General features: G+C 34.8%; 1 protein-coding gene and 2 long non-coding RNA genes across 7 annotated transcripts; 1 reads left to right on the top strand and 2 right to left on the bottom strand.

The window, feature by feature from the left end:
* The first annotated feature begins 1510 nt into the window (after positions 1–1510).
* LOC104114818 (probable Ufm1-specific protease) lies at positions 1511–9509 on the top strand. 4 transcript variants are annotated; one of them, XR_011414905.1, is made up of 14 exons: positions 1511–1801; positions 1894–2256; positions 4015–4259; positions 4422–4509; positions 4647–4822; positions 6456–6546; positions 6637–6756; positions 6845–6892; positions 6977–7053; positions 7390–7478; positions 7638–7675; positions 8279–8390; positions 8580–8682; positions 8804–9509. XR_011414905.1 is itself a non-coding variant. In XM_033660925.2 (13 exons), exons 1-12 carry the CDS (start codon positions 1612–1614, stop codon positions 8070–8072), a joined length of 1587 nt encoding a protein of 528 aa, XP_033516816.1. In that variant the 5' UTR covers positions 1511–1611; the 3' UTR covers positions 8073–8085; positions 8279–8390. The 4 variants fall into 4 exon arrangements, 3 of the variants coding, with proteins under 3 accessions (XP_033516816.1, XP_033516817.1, XP_033516815.1); XM_033660925.2 differs by lacking the exons at positions 8580–8682; positions 8804–9509 and adding an exon at positions 8011–8085; XM_033660924.2 differs by lacking the exon at positions 7638–7675 and having other exon boundaries at positions 1512–1801.
* Positions 9510–10111: 602 nt separating this feature from the next.
* Positions 10112–12502, bottom strand: LOC104114820 (uncharacterized). Its single transcript, XR_011414906.1, has 3 exons — positions 12276–12502; positions 11272–11652; positions 10112–10503 (listed from the first exon to the last, which is right to left on the bottom strand). It is a non-coding gene; the product is annotated as an uncharacterized lncRNA (long non-coding RNA).
* A 1760-nt stretch (positions 12503–14262) lies between these two features.
* On the bottom strand, positions 14263–18465 carry LOC138907147 (uncharacterized). 2 transcript variants are annotated; one of them, XR_011414904.1, is made up of 2 exons: positions 17974–18465; positions 14263–16994 (listed from the first exon to the last, which is right to left on the bottom strand). It is a non-coding gene; the product is annotated as an uncharacterized lncRNA (long non-coding RNA). The 2 variants fall into 2 exon arrangements; XR_011414903.1 differs by having other exon boundaries at positions 18093–18465.
* Positions 18466–18911: the final 446 nt, after the last annotated feature.

Here is an 18911-nt window from a genome sequence, read left to right as displayed (position 1 = left end):
GCCCACAACCCGTATAGGGCTGGATTGGACGAACTATTATAAGGTCCATCAAAATGGTGGGTTAGCCCAACCAAGTCCGTCAATTGCTAAAGCCCATGTGGACAGAGCTAACCCAGCCGGCCCATATTGACCGGTATAATGAATTCGCTACAAAACGGGCATGATTATTAAATTCTCAAAAGTAGGAGTATCTCTTAAGTCAAATATGAATTCCTTAAGACTCTGCGGACGGCTTGGTTAGGAAGCCTTTCAAATTGCATTTTTTCCCATCATTCTTCATTTCTCATGTATAATTGTTTTATTCTTACATAAAATAATTTTTTTACCTCTTTTGTCGGATTTTTATTATCACAAAGTTTAAAAGCTAACTGATGAGGTAACATTATCCAAGACTAATACTAAATCTGTGCAAGACAAAGTCAACAAAGGTTGACACTCATGATCTAATTTTACATATTGTCATATTTGTTCCGACAAAAAAGACATTTTGTTCTAGAACATAATTCTTTTTCTTTCATTAATAGTTTTTTTCAAAGTTTTATCTTCAATAATACTTTATTTTAAAATATTGTTTATTGCAAATTATTCACTTCAAAACCAAAAATAAAGAAACAGTAAAATAGGTAATTAAAGCGCGGCGGGAGTCATTGAGCCCGTTTGGATTGACTTAAAAAAAAGTGGCTTTTAAGCAAAGCAGCTTTTAAGTGTTGGAGCTTGTTTTATAAATAAGTAATTACCTGTTTGGATAAAAGTGTTGAAACTTAAAAAAAATTGTTGAAATGTTTTGTAAACAAGTGTTGATAAACACTTTTTTCTATTAAAAAGACAAAAATATCCTTAAAGTTATTAACATTATAAAGGAGTTAATTACTACAACATATTAAATTATGAATTAATGCAAATAAAAAATAATTTATATTTTAATTTAATTTTAAATTAATTGATTACTTTAGATAATTTTTATAAATATAATTCTTGAATGCTCAAAATGCTAATCGTACAGAATCTAGAAGGTTCTTCAATTCTGTGTGAAATATCTTGTACGCTTGTCAAGGATCTTCGTGCTTGAAGAGTGTTTTCTTCACCTTCAGTTGTTTTAGAAAATGAGGATGATTTGAAGAAAAGCGAAACGCCGTTATTCGAGGTGAAAAATGAGAAAAAAAGAGATGGTATTGGAACTGAGAGTAATGGAAATCGGAATGGAGCTGTTCAGAAGAGTAATTCATTAAGATATTTGATTCATTCTAGAATCTAGAGTAATGCATATCAATTTTAGTAAAAATTTATATTATATGTCTTAGGGTAATTTTGGTATAATAAAAATTTATAATCGATAATATAGTAATTTTATTGGTCAAACTAAAATGACTTTTAAGCCAAAATTAGAAAAGTTGGGGTCAGTTGTTTTTGACTTTTTTTAAGCACATTTTAACTTTTTTAAGTAGCTTTTTATTTTACCAAACACTCCATAAAATAAAAAGGATAAAATAAAAAGGTGCTTAAAAGCTTTTAATCCCATCCAAACACCCTCGTTGTATTGTTAGTACTTCGGCTTGCTGCTCAGTTGAACGCCGGTAGACGAAGCCCGAATCGCAACCTCAATCTAAATCAATGGTTAGCGAAACCCAAGACCCGACTATTCGGATCCTCTGCCGGAGGCTCCAGATTATCAAGAATGAATCGGGTCTTCAATGGCTCATCGGCTCTCCATTCTTCCCTCGCCATACCATTATCTCTACCTTCCGATGTATCCACACTACCCCCTCCAATCCTCTATCTCCGGATTTCTCCAAAGAATCAGGTAGTCAACGAAGTCTAATTTCAGCGAATTCAATTCATCGGCTTTCTTTTTGTGTAAGATTTTAATTATTTACTCTTTTTTTTAATTGAAAGATGATATAAGAACACTGCTTCCGAAGGGTTTTGAAGTTATTGGAGCTTTAATTGTCGAAAATGACGGAAATTTGGACAAAATCGCCGGGGAGGCGATTAATGCAGCTTGTAATTTGAAGAAAAGTTTGTCGAGTGATGAAAATTTGGGCAATCTGGAGCTGGTCGGTGCTGTGGTGGATTTAAATAGCGCTAATGATGTTCGTTTTTTCGTGTCGAAGGATGGAAAATTGGGCAGTCTTCAGAGTGTTAGTTCCATTATGTACGAAGACAAGCCTGAAAAGTATATTTGGGAAAGAGGCTGTTTGCTTCGGTGTGCTCTTCATGTAAAATTGCCTCTGTATTATAATACTAGTAACCCTGATGGTAAGTGCTTCCTTAATTTTTATTCCTGCATAAGTTCATAGCTCTTTCATCTTTCTATTTGTTTAACTTAGTAATGCTTTTACTCGATAGCGATAGCTGAGACAAGATTTTCACTAAGGGGTGTCAAAATTTGAAAGAAGTAAACATATGAAGAAGTCATAGAAATTCAACACATAGTATATATATATATAAAGAAACATTTTGGCCTATTATTAATTTTCCGGCGGACCCCTTGGAGCATGTGGCTCCGCCACTGCTGGATAGTGCTAAATTCTGTCAAAATCAAGTTATTCTAGCCACTTGCTGGACAATTTGGTGTACTATGTTTTCTATTGTACTTTTCCTTTTTACTTAAATTCAGAAGCTCAGAGTGAGTATTGGTAGAATTATTGGCGTTAAATGTCTCCTGATATTGGCTGTTTATACTTTATAGTCATGAAATTTGATCGTGTTTGAATGACTTAATGGTAAATTTATATAGAGCTGGATATTAACAAACAGTAGATTTTACAAAATTGGAAATGGAAGAGTTGAAGGTTGAAGAGTGTTTCGGAAAAGAACAAGAGCTACTTTAATATGAGAAAAATAGAGGTCAGTTAAAAAGGAATGCAGGAGCAACTTATGATGTTCAGGCCCTTTCCCATTATGAGCAATATCCCAGCCTCACTAAATCGTTTTACTGATAGGTGCACTACCATTGCATTGGAAAAAACATTTGCAGCATGAAAGAGAAAAAATAAGATACAACAACAACAACCCAGTATAATCCCCTAGTGGGGTCTGGGGAGGGTAGTGTGTACGCCTACCCTGGGGTAGAGAGGCTGTTTCCGATAGAACCTCGGCTCCCTCCCTCCAAGAACTCCCCACCTTGCTCTTGGGGTGACTCGAACTCACAACCTCTTGGTTGGAAGTGGAGGGTGCTCACCACTAGAGCAACCCACTCTTGTCTTGCCTGGTATTTGTTATTTCTTGTAACATTATTTTTGGAGCTTCTTTGTGGCGTTGTTTAATGGATGTTCTTGCAGCATTGCTGTACGAACGCTTAATGGGGCTCTATTCCACAAACTTAATGATTTTTGCATTCTGATAACGTGAAAATGGACTCTTGTTTCTGGCCAAGTCACAAAAATAAGCAACTCCACCAGTTTAGTTGTGGATTAGTAATGCGAGATTCTTCTTAAGTCTTTATCTGTTGAGAATCCAAATTTGATCATTCAGTGATACCTTTAATGAGGGTGAATGAGAAGCATGTGGAAAACTAATATTAATAAGTAATAATAACCAAAGCAAGAAAGAATTGTCAAGGAATACCATCTTTTTAGTGTTGATACTGTAAGTCCAGAATTATAATGACTCCTGTCACATAGCAAGAATTGCCAAAATCATAATACAAATAGTGTTTTTGTGGCATCTCGTATATGGTTTCTAGTTGACCAATAGCTAGAATGATTAGGCAACCAAGACGTGATTACTCTGTAATCATGTTCAATCTTTTACTTTCATTGTTATGAGTTTCCAATCAAAGGATGTGTACATGAAGATGATCTAAATGAAGAGATCTGTTGTCTTTATGTATTTTCTGTATTTAATAGTACAACTTTTCTCAGTACCTTACAAAGATCATTATGAATCACAATCTAATCAATCTTTCAAGGCTTTGCTTTCCTACATTATATATCAGAATTAGTAGTGTGTGTAAGATATGCATGCATAGCCATACAGTTCCTAGTTGCTGACTAAAACTTGTTTTGTTTGCAGATGTACATGAGATATATATGCGTGCAGCTGAAGCTGTTGCTAGTAAATTCAAAGACCCACAAGTTACTTGCCTAATAGAAGCTTTAGCTGAAACTTCAAGTGGTGCTATCGTTCTTCGTGGTTCAGACCTGAACACATATAGTTCAAATTCTTCCTCTGAACTTAAAGATTCTGATACGAAAGCTTTGTTATGTTCATACTTCTTTTCAATGAGTAAAGATATTACCTCATTTTCTTCAATAGAGGTATATTTCACCTCAAATTTCAAATTCTATTATAGTCAAAGTTCAAATATGATTTCTTGAGTCCATCAAAATTCAGTTTTTTAAATTGAAAATTGTAATAATTAATTTACTTCAATTTGTTGTGGGCTGGTATACAACTGTATTAAAATGTTTGCTGCTTAGAATGCAGATAAAATCCAAGTAAGCTTTCTGCTTAATAAATCAATAAATTCTGCAAAACCTTCTGCACCTATTGCTGAATATTATCCAGGTATGATCTTTTGATGGATAATTCTGGCTTGTATTTCTTTTATTTAATATTTATTATGCTATTGTGCTATCATATGGATGAAAATAACTCGGTCAAGTTTGTCTCCCCTGATCAGTTAGTGACTTCTTTTCTTTCAGCCACCCAGGAAACTGAACTTCTGGTCATAGGCCATAAACTTGAAGTGCTTTGTTATGCGGCAAAAGATCTATCGCTGGCTTATAGCGTATCAAAGTTGGTCATCCCTGCACTACTTGACCAGTTACACTCAATGAGGAAAGTTATCATGCCTGACCTCTTAAAGGGGCATCCGGAGGTGAGACCATTATGTCATTTCTCCTGCCATATTCAACTTTGCTTGAAAACCGAATTGCTGGGTGATCCACTGTTGTATTATTACCAATTTCAAGTCTTTGTTCTTCTCTTCTTTTTAATATGGGGTTGGTGTTGTTCGGGGTGTGGGTCGGTTTGATTCATCACATAATATGTTTAGTCAGTGTTAGGAGTAATGTTTAACTAGGACAGATTGTGTGGACAGAGCTATAAAATATGCAATCAAGGGAGATGTCCTATCTTGTTTTTTTTTTTTTTCGATGAAGTAAGAGATATTATAAAAAGCATCAAGAAGATGCAAAAGAGCACTGTCCGGGTGCTAATACAAAAGATGATATGTTAGCTCTACAGATGGTCCTATGCTAGTGTTAGGGAGCTAACAAAATTCAAAAATAATTCAGGGGATCTTATAGGGGAGCAGTGTTATCAAAGGCGAAAAGCGCAAAAAAGCTTTAAGGTCCATTGGGGCTTTAAGCGCAAAGCACAAATAAAGCGTGGGCTTTAATGAAAAAGGCGCAACTGGAGAAAAAGTAAAAATATGTATATGTAGTCCAAGACTAATTATTATAAGCATGAATAACAAATATATGGACAAAGAAATTGAAAAATATTTACGAGAAAGTGAAACATCAATTGTTTAATGTTAAACATCAATTGTTTAATGTCGCCTTTTCAGGATTACACTCATTGGCAAGGAAAAATATGCCTTAAAGCCTTGATGCGACACTAAAGCGCACACAAAGTGAGGCGAAGCGCTCAACATGTTTTGAGTCTCGCTTCAGGGCTTAAGCACGCCTTTGACAACAATGTAGGAGAGAGGTTACTCCAGCTATATAACAAAACTATACAATTAGCCTTCAAGGTGTAATTTGGAGTTGCTAAACCCTCAAAACATCTTCTATTCCTTTCTGTCCTATCTCGTAAACTTGGACTTCCTTTAGAGTTGGTAAATAAATGAATTCCTGTAACATCAAACTCCATGACTCAAAGCTATACGGTATGGGTTGTTGTCTTCTTGGAAATTTCTGCTGTCTAATCATTTTTGCATGGTTCAAACCAAACTTCAGTAAGAAGTTACAGTGTTTTTGGAAATTCTCTATTGAGTTTTTCTGTAGGACTCTGGATTCTTAGTTGTCTATTATAAGTTGAAATTTCTGAAATAGAAGTGACGGCTAAAAAAGTAGGTTGGAGAAATATGAGGATATAAGTGTTAAGTATAGAGGAACTTACAGAGTATACTGGGCAGTATGTCCATAGATTGCCACGTACGGTACACTGGTCCAAGGGAGAAGATAAATAACAAAGAGGGGAAAGGAAAGTGGTTTATGGATAGCATTTGCACGGACATTTTTGGTTTTACTTCATCTAGTTCTATCCTTATTATTGTATTGTGGATCTTCTATGGTACTTCGGAGTCCTTCACTTAATTTTGCTTGTGATTGTGAGTAACAACACTTTTCTTTGAAAAAGAATTTGTTATTCATTTAAGCTTATGAATTTACATGTACCTTCAAACGACTTTTTTCTGTTTTACCATGCTAAACTAGCGACACTCATGAATTTCCACGCATTTCAGTCCCAGAAGTTAACTGGTGCTTCTGTTAATTTTCTTGCAGTGGCATCCATATCACTTCCTTCCTCCAGGACTTTTACATCCGATTACAGTCTTGTATGAACTTAGTTATGGTGAGACAGAACTGAAGCAAGGTGAAGTCACTTGAAGCTTGGGATAACTGTGAATTATTGTCGTTCAGCTAAACAAATGTGTCTCACACACTGAAGCTTGTTTTATGGCAGTTGAAACAAGAAGATCCCTCCATTTGAGACTTGGGTTACCTTTTGATCGCCCTCTTCTTAGAATTTCAAATGCTATTGATCTAGTAGGGAAGAAGAATACTGGCAGCTCAGTCCAGAAAGGTAAAGCGTCAATATTATATATACATATGTTTAACATGGCTCTTTGCTCATGCTTGGGAAGATCTCCATCATTTCATGGCCTTATCAGGCTCTTCTTTGCTTAAGGATGCACATTTGGGGATTCCATGTAGTGGTGGTGAGTAGTTATGTGTTTCTTCTTTTCTCCACCCAGTACAGAATTATAATTTTTCTTGTGCTAACATCGTCAGACACTCTGCAGTTTCTGGAGGTGTCTCCTCTCTGGTTCAAGGTTCTTATGAGTACTACCATTACCTCCATGAGGGACTTGATGACTCGGTAATAAATTTTCGTTCTGAAGGCTCTGTAGGTTAAATCTTTTACTGTGCACCCTAATATGTTGTTTTAGCTCAACATTGTTATGCAATTTGCTTTCTGTATTTTTTGGCTCCAGATATATCTTTACCGTTCATTGTTTGCAAATGTTCATATGTTTGTACTTCTCAGTTTTTTTATATTTGGTTTCCTTGGTTCTAAAGTTTTTCTTTCACTTCCACTTTCTTGTTTTAGATTTTTATCTAATTGCATGTGATACTGTCGGATTGAACTATACTGAGTCAGTTAGCTTATTTTTTAGTCAAAATTATATTTATAGTAACATTATATACCTCACAGGGGTGGGGCTGTGCTTACCGCTCTCTGCAGACAATCATTTCTTGGTTCAAGTTGCAAAATTACACTTCGATTGATGTCCCATCACACAGGTATCGTGTAGCTTCTTTAGCTACAGTGATTAAAATACCTTTCTTTTAATATGTGATTGGTTTAACTGACCGTACTTTTTGTGATGCCTTTAGGTTAATAATACTTTGTACATGCATGTGATTCTTGGCTTGCTCAGTGTTTTTCTCCTTGGTTCGCAGCTCCCTCTTTTTAAAACAAGAGACTGCTAGATATAAAAGTAAGCAGACTCCAGTTGCAATAGCTTCAAAAGGGATAGCTTAATTAGAGCACTGAAATACGGCCTCACTGATCTGATGAAAATTGTAATTCAAACATTTTATGAACCAAGGATGATTCAAAAGAGAGAATAAAAGGAGGAGCCTAAGAAATCCACATACTAGGGTATAGCCTCTTTCCACTGTACAAGCAAGTAAAATGTGACTTGTTATCTTGCAGATAGCATCGCTGTTCCCTCAAAGGCACACCTATTCTTTCTTTATAAATAGTACATATAATCATAACAGGTCTGCCTTCAGCAACTCAGACATTTTAACATCAGTGGCTACTTTGCAGTGAAAACAAACAGAACACAAGGAGTACCATCTATTGCGCAGAGCAACATAAATCATGGTTAAGATTACAACCAAGGTTTTTCTACTGAAAAGCACCAGCATATGTGCACATTCTGATAGTAGTCATAAAATATTATCAGAAAATTTATCCTATTCTTATGAAGTGCACATTCTGATAGTAATCACTCTGTAATATGTGCTTTAGTCATAAATGAAGATTTCTTCAGTAAATTTATATTGTTCTGAAACTGAATTGCTTATTCTTCCAGGGAAATACAGCAGGCACTTGTAGAGATTGGTGACAAAGATCCTTCATTTATAGGGTCACGTGAATGGATTGGAGCCATTGAACTCAGTTTTGTCTTGGATAAACTAATTGGAGTAAGTTTGAACCTATCTAGAAGTGTTTATAAAAATACCTAGTGAGCTTTGGTTTAGATGAATTTTATGCTTTTGACTATCCTTTTCATTCTTTAGCTGTCAGATTTACTCCACTTTGAACTTTCAACCGGTTTGTAATATTTCGTTGCTTTATAAACATGTTTGACCTTAAATTACTATTGTGGATAGGTTAGTTGCAAAATCATAAATGTAAGATCTGGAGCTGAGCTTCCTGAAAAGTGTCGAGAGTTGGCATTGCATTTTGAGAATCAAGGAACACCAGTCATGATTGGTAGGTCTTGCAGTTATTGTAATATGCGTAGGGCTGTAAATGGAGTGGTCTTTGTGATTCCTGCTTCTGTATAAATTTGTTCGTTAAACACTACTTGCTTAGCATTTTACCATGCTTGCAGGTGGTGGTGTTCTTGCATACACTCTCCTTGGCGTGGATTATAATGATGCAACTGGAGATTGTGCTTTCCTTATACTGGATCCTCATTATACTGGTAATGATGATATCAAGAAAATAGTAAATGGTGGATGGTGTGGGTGGAAGAAAGCTGTTGATAGCAAGGGGAAGCACTTTTTCTTGCATGATAAGTTCTATAATCTTCTGCTTCCTCAGCGGCCTAATATGGTCTAGTTAACCTTCAAAATACTATTGGCACAAGACTATGTTCAGATAGACGGAGCCAGTCTCTCTGTGCTGGGGGTTGAGTCGAGTTGAGTGATCTAGCTGTGCTTTTTATCCATTCCAGCCATGGAGGGTAGGGCCTCTATCCTTTTTGCTCTTGGAGGTTGAGGCTTTACCGGGAGCTATCTTTATTTTGTTGACCTAAAATGAGAAGTTTCAATCTGGAGCTTTAGATCCTCTCTTACAGATAGAAAATTTTGTCTCAGATGACAATGAATGATAGTCTGAAGTCAATTATGACCTTCCTTTGTAGTCAAATTAATCACCTGATATAAGTCATAACTAAAAGCATAAATTTTGTCCAGTTATGGGTTTCTGGTAGAATACAAGTAACGTTTGACCCGGTTCACTATACAGATTAGGTATGCTGTGCACAGTTTGATTACTGAGACTGATTCATTGTCAATCAACTTATATACTGTGAACTTGTAAGTATCATGTAGAAATTGGTAATTGCGTGTATTTGTCGTATATCAAGACTGAAGCAGCATCCACAGCCTTAAACCATATTGTTAGTGTCGATTACAACAATGGAAAGACAGATCTATCTTCATTTTAAGAATCAATAAGACAAGACAGATCAGTAATTCCCTCCATCTCCTGTCATCGATTAGAATGGAGAGGCTGTTGATGTCGTTACTTTTAACTTCAGAGCTAAGCGTAGGGTCATGCTAGCTGAGGGCCTCCGAATATCAGGACTTCGATAAATTTACTGCCTACAATTCTATAAAATCCTTGCTGTGTTGGTATGCATCAATGTCAATTACCTATTTACATTTTTCCTCTCCAGAGAATGAGAGGACATCTGCGGAGTATGTAGTGCAAAATGCTTATAGGTTTCCGTGTGCAGTGAGATTGTTAATTTAGTCATGTCACTTCTTGAATGGTTATTTATATAGAGGAATCTCGTCTAGGAGCCCTTGCTGTTCTTGAGCATAGAGAGGTACATTAGTATAGAGAATGCTCACGTTCTATTTGCACCATTTATTTAGCATTTTTAGGAGCAGTTGGAGATTTTTTAGGACAATTATATCCAAATAGTCTAGTCTAGCATTGAACTCCATAATCTATTCAACTATTTGAAACACTACAGGATACACAGAAATCCCGAATTCCGACATTTAGAATACTAACTAGCCATAAACACCGAATTTGTAAGCTAGTACATAGGCAGAAACAATGTAATATAACCCCCAAAAATGCCTGCAATCCTCAGTACATATAATGTGGTGGCTTGTAAGGACCCTCCGTTGGAACTCTAATATAAGCAGCTTGCTCAGGTGTCAACTTGGTTAACTTAGCTCCAAGCTTTCTGAGGTGAAGGGCTACAACCTTTTCATCAAGGTGTTTTGGCAGAACATAGACCTTCTCCAATTTGCATGTTGCCCTTTCATTCCAAAGCTCAAGTTGAGCAATCGCCTGATTTGTGAAAGAGCAAGACATCACAAAGCTAGGACCGCCAAAATAATAAAAGGAGAAAGAAAACAAAACAGTTCCCATTGGATATGTGAACCATTGAGACAACTATTACTAGTCAAGCTCCATATGTAAGGAGCCAACGAGAGGATAATGACTTCCAATGCTACAAAGGTTCTGCTGCGGTAGTGACACATAAAAATCTGTAATAATACCCTCTTACCGCAATCTGAAAACTAATGCACAATTGAAAACTCATTTGAAAAACTTTTGGAGAGCAACTTTCCTCAGAACAAGAACAATGTGCTTACCAGTGGAACAAGAGCAATGAGGTAGGCGACAGAAAAAGAAAAATGTGCTAAACCAATCACCTAATGAAACTTCAACTTTACTAAATTCCAAGCATTTTGATCAAGCATTATCCAAGTTCTAGCAAGCATAAACCATGCCATGCGATGTAATTACCAAGAGGCAAAATACCACTACTGATCTAGAGTACTGGACTGACTATTCCAAATTGCTATTCAAGCACTCTCATTCTACAATCTACAAATGCTGCTTACTTTTCATCCAAAATTCCTAAAATTAAAGCCAGAACCTAAGACTGAAAAATCAAAGCTCAAAGAAGATAATGCAACACTTGATACACTAATTCACTAGCTAAAAGACAATGACATGGTTTAGCTAACTCAAAAGTGAACATAAGCGTCCAAAATATTGAATATCAGATCACAACTGCAAATGAAAATGGAAAACACAACAATGTGGTACCTTGCTTTTGGTAAATGAATCATTGACATTGATAGCAGGGAACAAGGACCCATTAGCTTGCATCTGATAAAGCCTCTTCACCCCAGTGGTGGTCTCCTCCGAAACTCCAAACAAACTCTCCTTCATCTTGTGGTACTTCTTGATAAACACCTTCAGGCTATCCCTAATTATACCCAACACAATCTGAAACTCAGCATTGTCAGTTGAGCTTGGATCCGGAACCTTTCCAGTCTTTTCATACTCTTCTTATGCTTTCACACCCTCGTGGATCAGCAGTGTAGCGTCTCCACCATCATCTACGATCAAATTGGGCCCTCGATCAGAACCCCACTCCAGGGCCCTTTTTAGGTTCTCTTTGGATGGACTTAATTACTACTCCCTCTGTTTCACGGTGCTTGTTATAGTTTGAGTTAACACAAAGTGTAATACAAAAATGAAGACTTTTGAAACTTTGACCTTTAAACATGCCATAGCATTCGCGTTGCTATAAAAGCTTCTAATGTACCCTTTTGTTTTTCGAACAAGCTAATAACGAAATAGTGTCAAACAAAGTATATTTACGGAGTGAGACAAGTTTCCTTAGTCTTGGATTTTTTTCAAACATTTTAGAAAAAACATATACTGTATTAATTATATAGCATGGAGACTTATACTCTTTATTCATTCTATTCCATTTTATATTATACTTTTCACCTTTCCTTCCAGAAAATACACCTCAATACCTTTATACATTTGGAAACTCTCTATTATTGAACGTTAACATACTCGTCTTGCCCTTGAGTTTTTTATTTATTAAGGTGGTGTCCAAACCAAGCTTATGTGCACACTATTCCACTGGGGTTTTTTGCTCGTCTTGGCCTTAATAACATGCTTTTATGCTCTTATAGTAACATGTTTAACTCCGTGTACGTTTTTATTAAATGATGTCTGCCACCGAAAATGAATGTTCCTTTGTTTTTTTCGGAAAAGAAGATGTGTGTGTATATATATATATATATATATACCTGGAGGGTTACTCTTTTCCAGGCGAAGACAGAGGCAGAGTCACGAGCAATTGCCGCAGCAGCGTGGTCCTGAGTAGAGAAAATATTACAAGAGCACCAACGAACAGTGGCACCAAGGGCGGTGAGTGTCTCAATAAGCACGGCGGTTTGAATGGTCATATGAAGAGAGCCTGTGATACGGGCTCCTTTGAGCGGTTGCGATTTCGGGCGAACCAGTGGCTTTTTCTCCGTACGCTAATTATATTGAAAATTTCACGGAACTTATATAATACTTTAACGCCGAACCCAGAAGCAACGAGCCTTTTTGCTCAGTGGTAAGGGCTTTGGGTTCTGAAGTCACCCACTCGAGATCGAGTCTCGCGAAACCCATTTTCACTTTGTTCCTTATAACGAAGCTTTCCATCTTTTCTTTTTTTTTTATTTGAAGAAAAAGAACGACAAATCAATTAAGGCTAAGAAAAAAAAAAGACAAAATCTCCGAGAAGGCCCACTCTTCCTATCAAAATCAAAAGAAAAATGAATGAGAGAGTATCTGGTCACGGTCAAACTATTCTTTCTTCTTCTTTCTTCTTTTTATTTCTAATTTTTATAATAGTTTTTTATACATGACTTCACAAGTTTAATGTACAAATATTAAGCAATTTATATCTTCAATTTTTATTTTTGTTCGTTTTATGGTGCAAGGTCAAACTAAAGTGAGATATTCAATTTGTAATAGTAGACTACAAATAATTTTTCTTATAAAAAAAATCGTTTCGTATAGCAATATTTGTTCGGGCCAGCATCAAACTGGCGAACTTTGCATCATTTGATAACGTTCTTCATATATTAGCTAAAAAAGAACCTTATTCATTTCAATAAGAAAAACGTAAAGGAAAGCAAAAAAGCTTTTCTATGCATCTACTATCATATGCAGTGAATTATTAAAACAAATATGCACAAGATATGGAGACTTAGTTATTTGTTTAAGTTTGATATTATTTGTCGCTATTTCAACGATGAAAAGATTTTTTTTGATGAAATTTATTAAAAATGACTAGAAGTGATAATAATATTTTAAATGATTGTTTAGTTTATTATATAAAGAAGGAAGGAATTGAAACTTGAAAGTGTCTAATGGTGCTATCAATTATCGTTCTATAAAATATGATAAGTCGTCCAATGCAATTGTATGATAATATTGATATTCATATATTGTATATAAATGGTTCATTACTTATTGAATATATATTATTAAATATTGGTACTCGTTCTTTGTCTTATTATTATTATATATTAATTTGAGATCGCTGTCCTGTCTTAAAATTCAGAACTCATACATTTAAAATCTTAGCTCCGCTTCTGGTTGCGAAGGCCCAAACTCCGCTCGGCAAGCCATGGGCCCGAGCATTTTGACCTCCGCAAGCTCGATCTCTAACCGGCCGAAATCGGCCTGAGACATGTCCTTCACTTTGTACTCTCGGCCGGAAGATGTTTTCTCTACGGAGTTTGGGTTAGGGTTTTGGGGTTTAGAGAATCGGTGAGCAGAACACGGAGCTGAATGCTGATCATATTTTTAGGAGGGTTTACAGATGTTTGGAGAGGATAAACGACACCGTATGATTGTTGGATTTTGGCGGGCTGTCTTATTAGCGAGACGTGTATTTCTATATTTTATTTCAGCTGCACTAATTTTCATTATCTTTATTTTTTCTCTTCTTGTTTACTTTTTGAGTAGGGCGGGGTTCAACTAGTTAATGATTCCACTAATTTTTACTTCTTAATATGGTTAATATAGTCGTTTAGTTCAGACGCCTAGAGAACTAGATGAGTTCTGCCTGTGTTTAGCACGGGTCCAACACTTTAAATTTTCTTTACTTGTGTCAGATCCTGCACTATATTGTTATATGACATGTGAAAAATAACTATGTTGAAACACACAAAAGCGAAGAATAAAATAATCCTTAGCAAATACAAAGACGCAAGAAACAAATAGAAAACTTGTGGATATCTGAACCTTGATAACTTTCTTATATTACATGGAAGAACAAAACTAAACTCTGATGTTTTTGACATAATTTTTCATGCATACTTTTATGGAGGATTAAATTTTAACCAAAAGAAAGCATTCTTTAGTTGAGAATGTTCATATCTTTCCAGCAATTAGAAAGTCAAAGGAAAGATGAGAATGATCAAGATAATCTAGAATGATAAAAGACTTCAACGTTGGTCAAAAGTCGAATCGATTTTTTAAAGCACAAAAGAAAAACATCCTAACAATTCAATCTCAAAAAATAGGAAAAGCAACTTGGATCATCAGTGGTTGACAGAGCTCCAACAGGTTCCAGATCCCAAAAATATGAAAGTTATTGCTTCACTTAGTTCTTATCCTCTGCAAAATAAAAGAATTGAACAAGTTCATAAGTTTGAAGAACTGAACAATGATCCAGAAGTGCTCACACTCATGGGAAACTTCAAAACAAATCAATCCAATAAGAACAGTGATACAAGGAATGTCGTAATAATATTCCATATAATAGTTTTAGCCACAAAAAAAAAAAAAAAAAGCTCCACAGATTAAATTGTAGGTAGAATTATTTGCAAACTAAAAGTTAACGAGCCAAAAGTTTTACTTAGCCAGGTGAAAGTTCAGTAGTACACTGTTGCAAAGAAGTGCTCCTCAAAGATAAGATATCGACAAAAACAGATTTGGGTGATGCCTTCAGGTCTTACATTATCTAACTTCCATGTCCTTTCATTTAGAAATATGTTTTTTTTTTCATGTAATCCCTCAAAAAGATATGGAAGTCATGCTCTAATTTTTTAAAGATTTAGGTTATTAGCTTTGCAACTAATAGGTAATAAAACTTCTTTCTTATTGTGTGGTTCTTTCTTTCAAACAGGCTTGATCAATCATTAAAGTATTGAAAAAGAATGTAATACAATCGACACAAAATTCTATACGCAATTCAATCCACGAGATCCCAAGCCAATCCATTTTCATAAAAGATCCAATATTCTAATATCTTAGAGTTGTGCCGAAAAAAATTCTAATTTCTTAGAACTTTGTTCCGGGTAGTTTTACCCTATTTTTTTTGATGAAGTAAGATAAATTCATTAAATGGCATCAAGTAGATGCATAGCAAAAAATATACAACAAAAGTGTGGCTGCTCATATACAAACACTTACTGAATAACTAAGGAGCAGATACAGTCCAAAAAAAAATTCAAAGCTAGTTACACGACCTGGTTGAACCAACTAAATAAATTGATTAGACAAGTTTTACCCTCTTGACATGATGGTTATTTGTATTGTTCTATTTCTTCAGGTGAAGCAAGTTATTTGAGGTGAGTTGATGAGATTTATTATAGGAAGTTACAGTGAGCACATGACCTAAACAGAAAAGCAGAGGAAGTGTAAACTTTTAATCGGAGAAATGGGAAAATTTGACAAAGAGATGATCTTTGGAATACTGAAATACTCTAAACATGGGTTTGGAGTGAGGTATTTAGCAAATATATAAGCCAGTATCATTTGGCAGTTAGATCTCGCCAAACCTGTCATTCACAACACAAAGACTTTCTTATGATTGATCTGTTGAAAATGTAAATGAAAAAGAAACACATTAGAAAGTTCAACTCCATAAGCATTTTCTATTTGGTTCTTTCAAAAGCCATATAAGATAATAGTTCTATCCATATCTCGGTGTGTATTATGCATGAAGATCACGAGATATTGTATTTCAAATATTAAAACTTATAAGATTTGGTTCACACTCTGAGGGCCATTCATCTGATAAAATGAAGTTATTTGATGTATTAATATGAAGATTAAGAATTTTGCTTTTGATTTGACAAATCACCAACTGCGTGTAACTCTTAAATTAACCAAACATATTTATCTTCCTTGAGGTGTAAAAGCTATCAGTACGTTAAGGTTTGATGCTTGTTGATCCTGGAAAAGATCTCAGTTCAAACCAGCATGTACTGAGACATGAATATCAGACCAAAATGACAAATTAGGGACTAGACTTAAATGAATAAATGTTGGTAGTTTCAACAGTTTTGACAACGCTCTAAAATTCAACTAAAGCTGAGAGCTATGAACCAAAAGAACATGAAATAAAGGAACATATCAAGATGGTTAACTGCCTTGACTTCATAAAGTAGTTGAAGCGCAATAATCTGGTAGGCTTCTTCTCAGTGACTCGACAATAAGACATTGCTCCACTTGAGCCTTTTCACAAATGTTGTCTTCTAAACTACCCAAAAATATTTTAACAACAAACAAAGCCAGCTCTTAGTAGTTCCAATAACTAACCTCAATTACATGGAGAATCATTAGCAGTCACTAGAGTATTTGTCTCATAATAACGATGCACGATATAGTTCTAAATGGTATACAAACACAAACATTAAAAAGGAAATGAGAAGTATTATTTTCTTTAAAGGTGTGCATCAGTAATAAGAAGGCATATTGCACTGCTTTTCTACCGTCTATTTAATTTTAAAAGAATTGTCAGCACTCGAAAAATAACAAGTGAAAGTCACAAAGGATTATCAGATAGATTCTTTTTTTCTACAATTATTTGCGTAAAAGTAACTTCCCGATAGCTCAAAATAATAAAAAGTAAAGGAGTCATTCATACTGGTCGTAAAAACTCGATACATGCCTTGTAAATCAACTTCAAGGAAACGATAGGTATATGTGAAATTCTCACTCTATATGTACATTTTTTCCTGAAAAGCAAGAAGAGATTCAATTTAATGCTCTTGGCAAAAATTAATAATAATACCAATTTACAATAATCTGTCACAAATTTATAGCTTACAAGGCAAGAGGAAAGGTGAAAACCTTGCCACCCATATCATAAATTTATCATATCAGAAGATATCACCAACCCAAAAACTATGATTCATAATTAACTCAGCTCTCAAAAATTTATAATCTCTGTCAAATTGTCTGCTGAAAAGTTAAACTAATTAAGTAATGCAAAAAGTTTTCAATGAAAACTTCCTTAGTTGTATTTCTTAAAGAAAACATCAATCGTACAGAGGTAAAATTCAAACTTACATATAACTGCAAATACATCATTATCAATTGACTGTGAATGCATGCAATCAGAGTTCTCAACCGAGATTTAGAGTAAGCTCTGCCCAACTTCTCAACTGAGACTTAGAGCAAGCACCATCGGGAAGTAGATTGGAAGTAAAACTTCCCGAGGTTGGTGCATCATGTTGAGCATAAAGATGCATTGTGAACCCAAATTCTTTCTTATCGTGTAAAAAAAAAGGAGATTAAGCAACATTGACTCCTCTCTCAACCTAGATAATCACTCTTTGGTCAAAGAATACTGAAGTTTAAGTAACACCAATTAAAATGCACTCACTCAAAAAGAACTAATGTGACAATAAGAAGCAGAATATTTTAAAAATATGCTCATTTATAATTATAAATTTTTCAATCAATCGATAGCTATAATAAAGCTTCTACGAAAGATAGTAACAGAGAAGAGTGAATGAAAGAATTGACGGGAGATAAAAATAGAAAGTTACCTTTTTAATCACTAAAAATGAAAAAATGAACCATATATCAAAATTTGAAGGGACATTTTTCGAAATTCAAAAAGAAGTCAAAAGCAAATGAAATTACTACTATAATTTATTTGTTCATCGTAATCTATCTCGATCTACCAACTACATTTTACGCATAACAAACCTTCCGAAGCTCTACCCCTTTCACTATTACAAACATCAGCCACGAATTCCAGGAATGAAAATTCTGAAGTCTAAAGAGAAATTGGAAGAAATTGAGGCAAAAGTTGAGAAAAATCATACCTGAAATTCGAAAAATCTAGCTGAGAAGATATAAAGAATTGAAAAAAATAATCTTTGAAAATCTGAAGAAAAATAAAGAGATCATGCAAAAGGAACATTTTAAGAATGAAAGAGAGAAACAAAAGGAATGAGATGAGTAGATAAACAAGAACACAGTAGAAAAATAACTATGAATTTCAGCCATGAAATTGAAAATTTTGAAAAGAATTGGAAGAAGATTAAAGCAAAAATTGGGAGCAAAGCTTGCCCAAAATTGAAAGACTTCGCTGAGATGATGAAGAGAATCAAAGATTAGTCCTTAAAAGTGTCGAGAGCATAAAATCCTGAAAGCAAATGAAAGAATCGAGGGTTTCTTGTTGTGTATATCATTAGAGAAATGCCGAAACATATTAGTAGTATTAGTTTCTCGTGCCCATATTTCATATCACATCTGTACAGACAGCTCACGTGCCAATAACATAATCCGCCTGGCAATAGCCACAGGCTTATAATTTTAACATAGATCAGACTATTATCAAGTTTACCGAAACAGCAAGACAAGTTGCACAAGATATAAAATAAACACAAGGAAAATCACAACATCACATGAAAATTTCCAACGCAATAACCTCAAATCATCAAATAAAAATTACCAACACAATAATCTCACATCATCACATATCATCCATTACAATAACCACCATTATATCTCATATAGCCATTGTGAACACCTAAGTTTTTACAATATTTGAACTTTTATCACCTTCTACTATATAAATATTTTTAGAGATTTAATATATATAATTTTTAGATTTGCTACATCTTTTTTATATAGGGTAA

Source organism: Nicotiana tomentosiformis, chromosome 3, assembly GCF_000390325.3.
Source record: "Nicotiana tomentosiformis chromosome 3, ASM39032v3, whole genome shotgun sequence".
NCBI classification, from domain to species: domain Eukaryota; kingdom Viridiplantae; phylum Streptophyta; class Magnoliopsida; order Solanales; family Solanaceae; genus Nicotiana; species Nicotiana tomentosiformis.
Note: the sequence above shows the minus strand (reverse complement) of the source record. Positions and strands in the feature narration are given on the sequence as shown.

Coding starts and splice junctions, on each gene's coding strand:
- LOC104114818 (XM_033660924.2), top strand. CDS start 1,612: ATGGTTAGCGAAACCCAAGACCCGACTATTCGGATCCTCTGCCGGAGG. Junction 1,802..1,893: donor GGATTTCTCCAAAGAATCAG/GTAGTCAACGAA, acceptor TTTAATTGAAAG/ATGATATAAGAACACTGCTT. Junction 4,823..6,455: donor TCTTAAAGGGGCATCCGGAG/GTGAGACCATTA, acceptor ATTTTCTTGCAG/TGGCATCCATATCACTTCCT.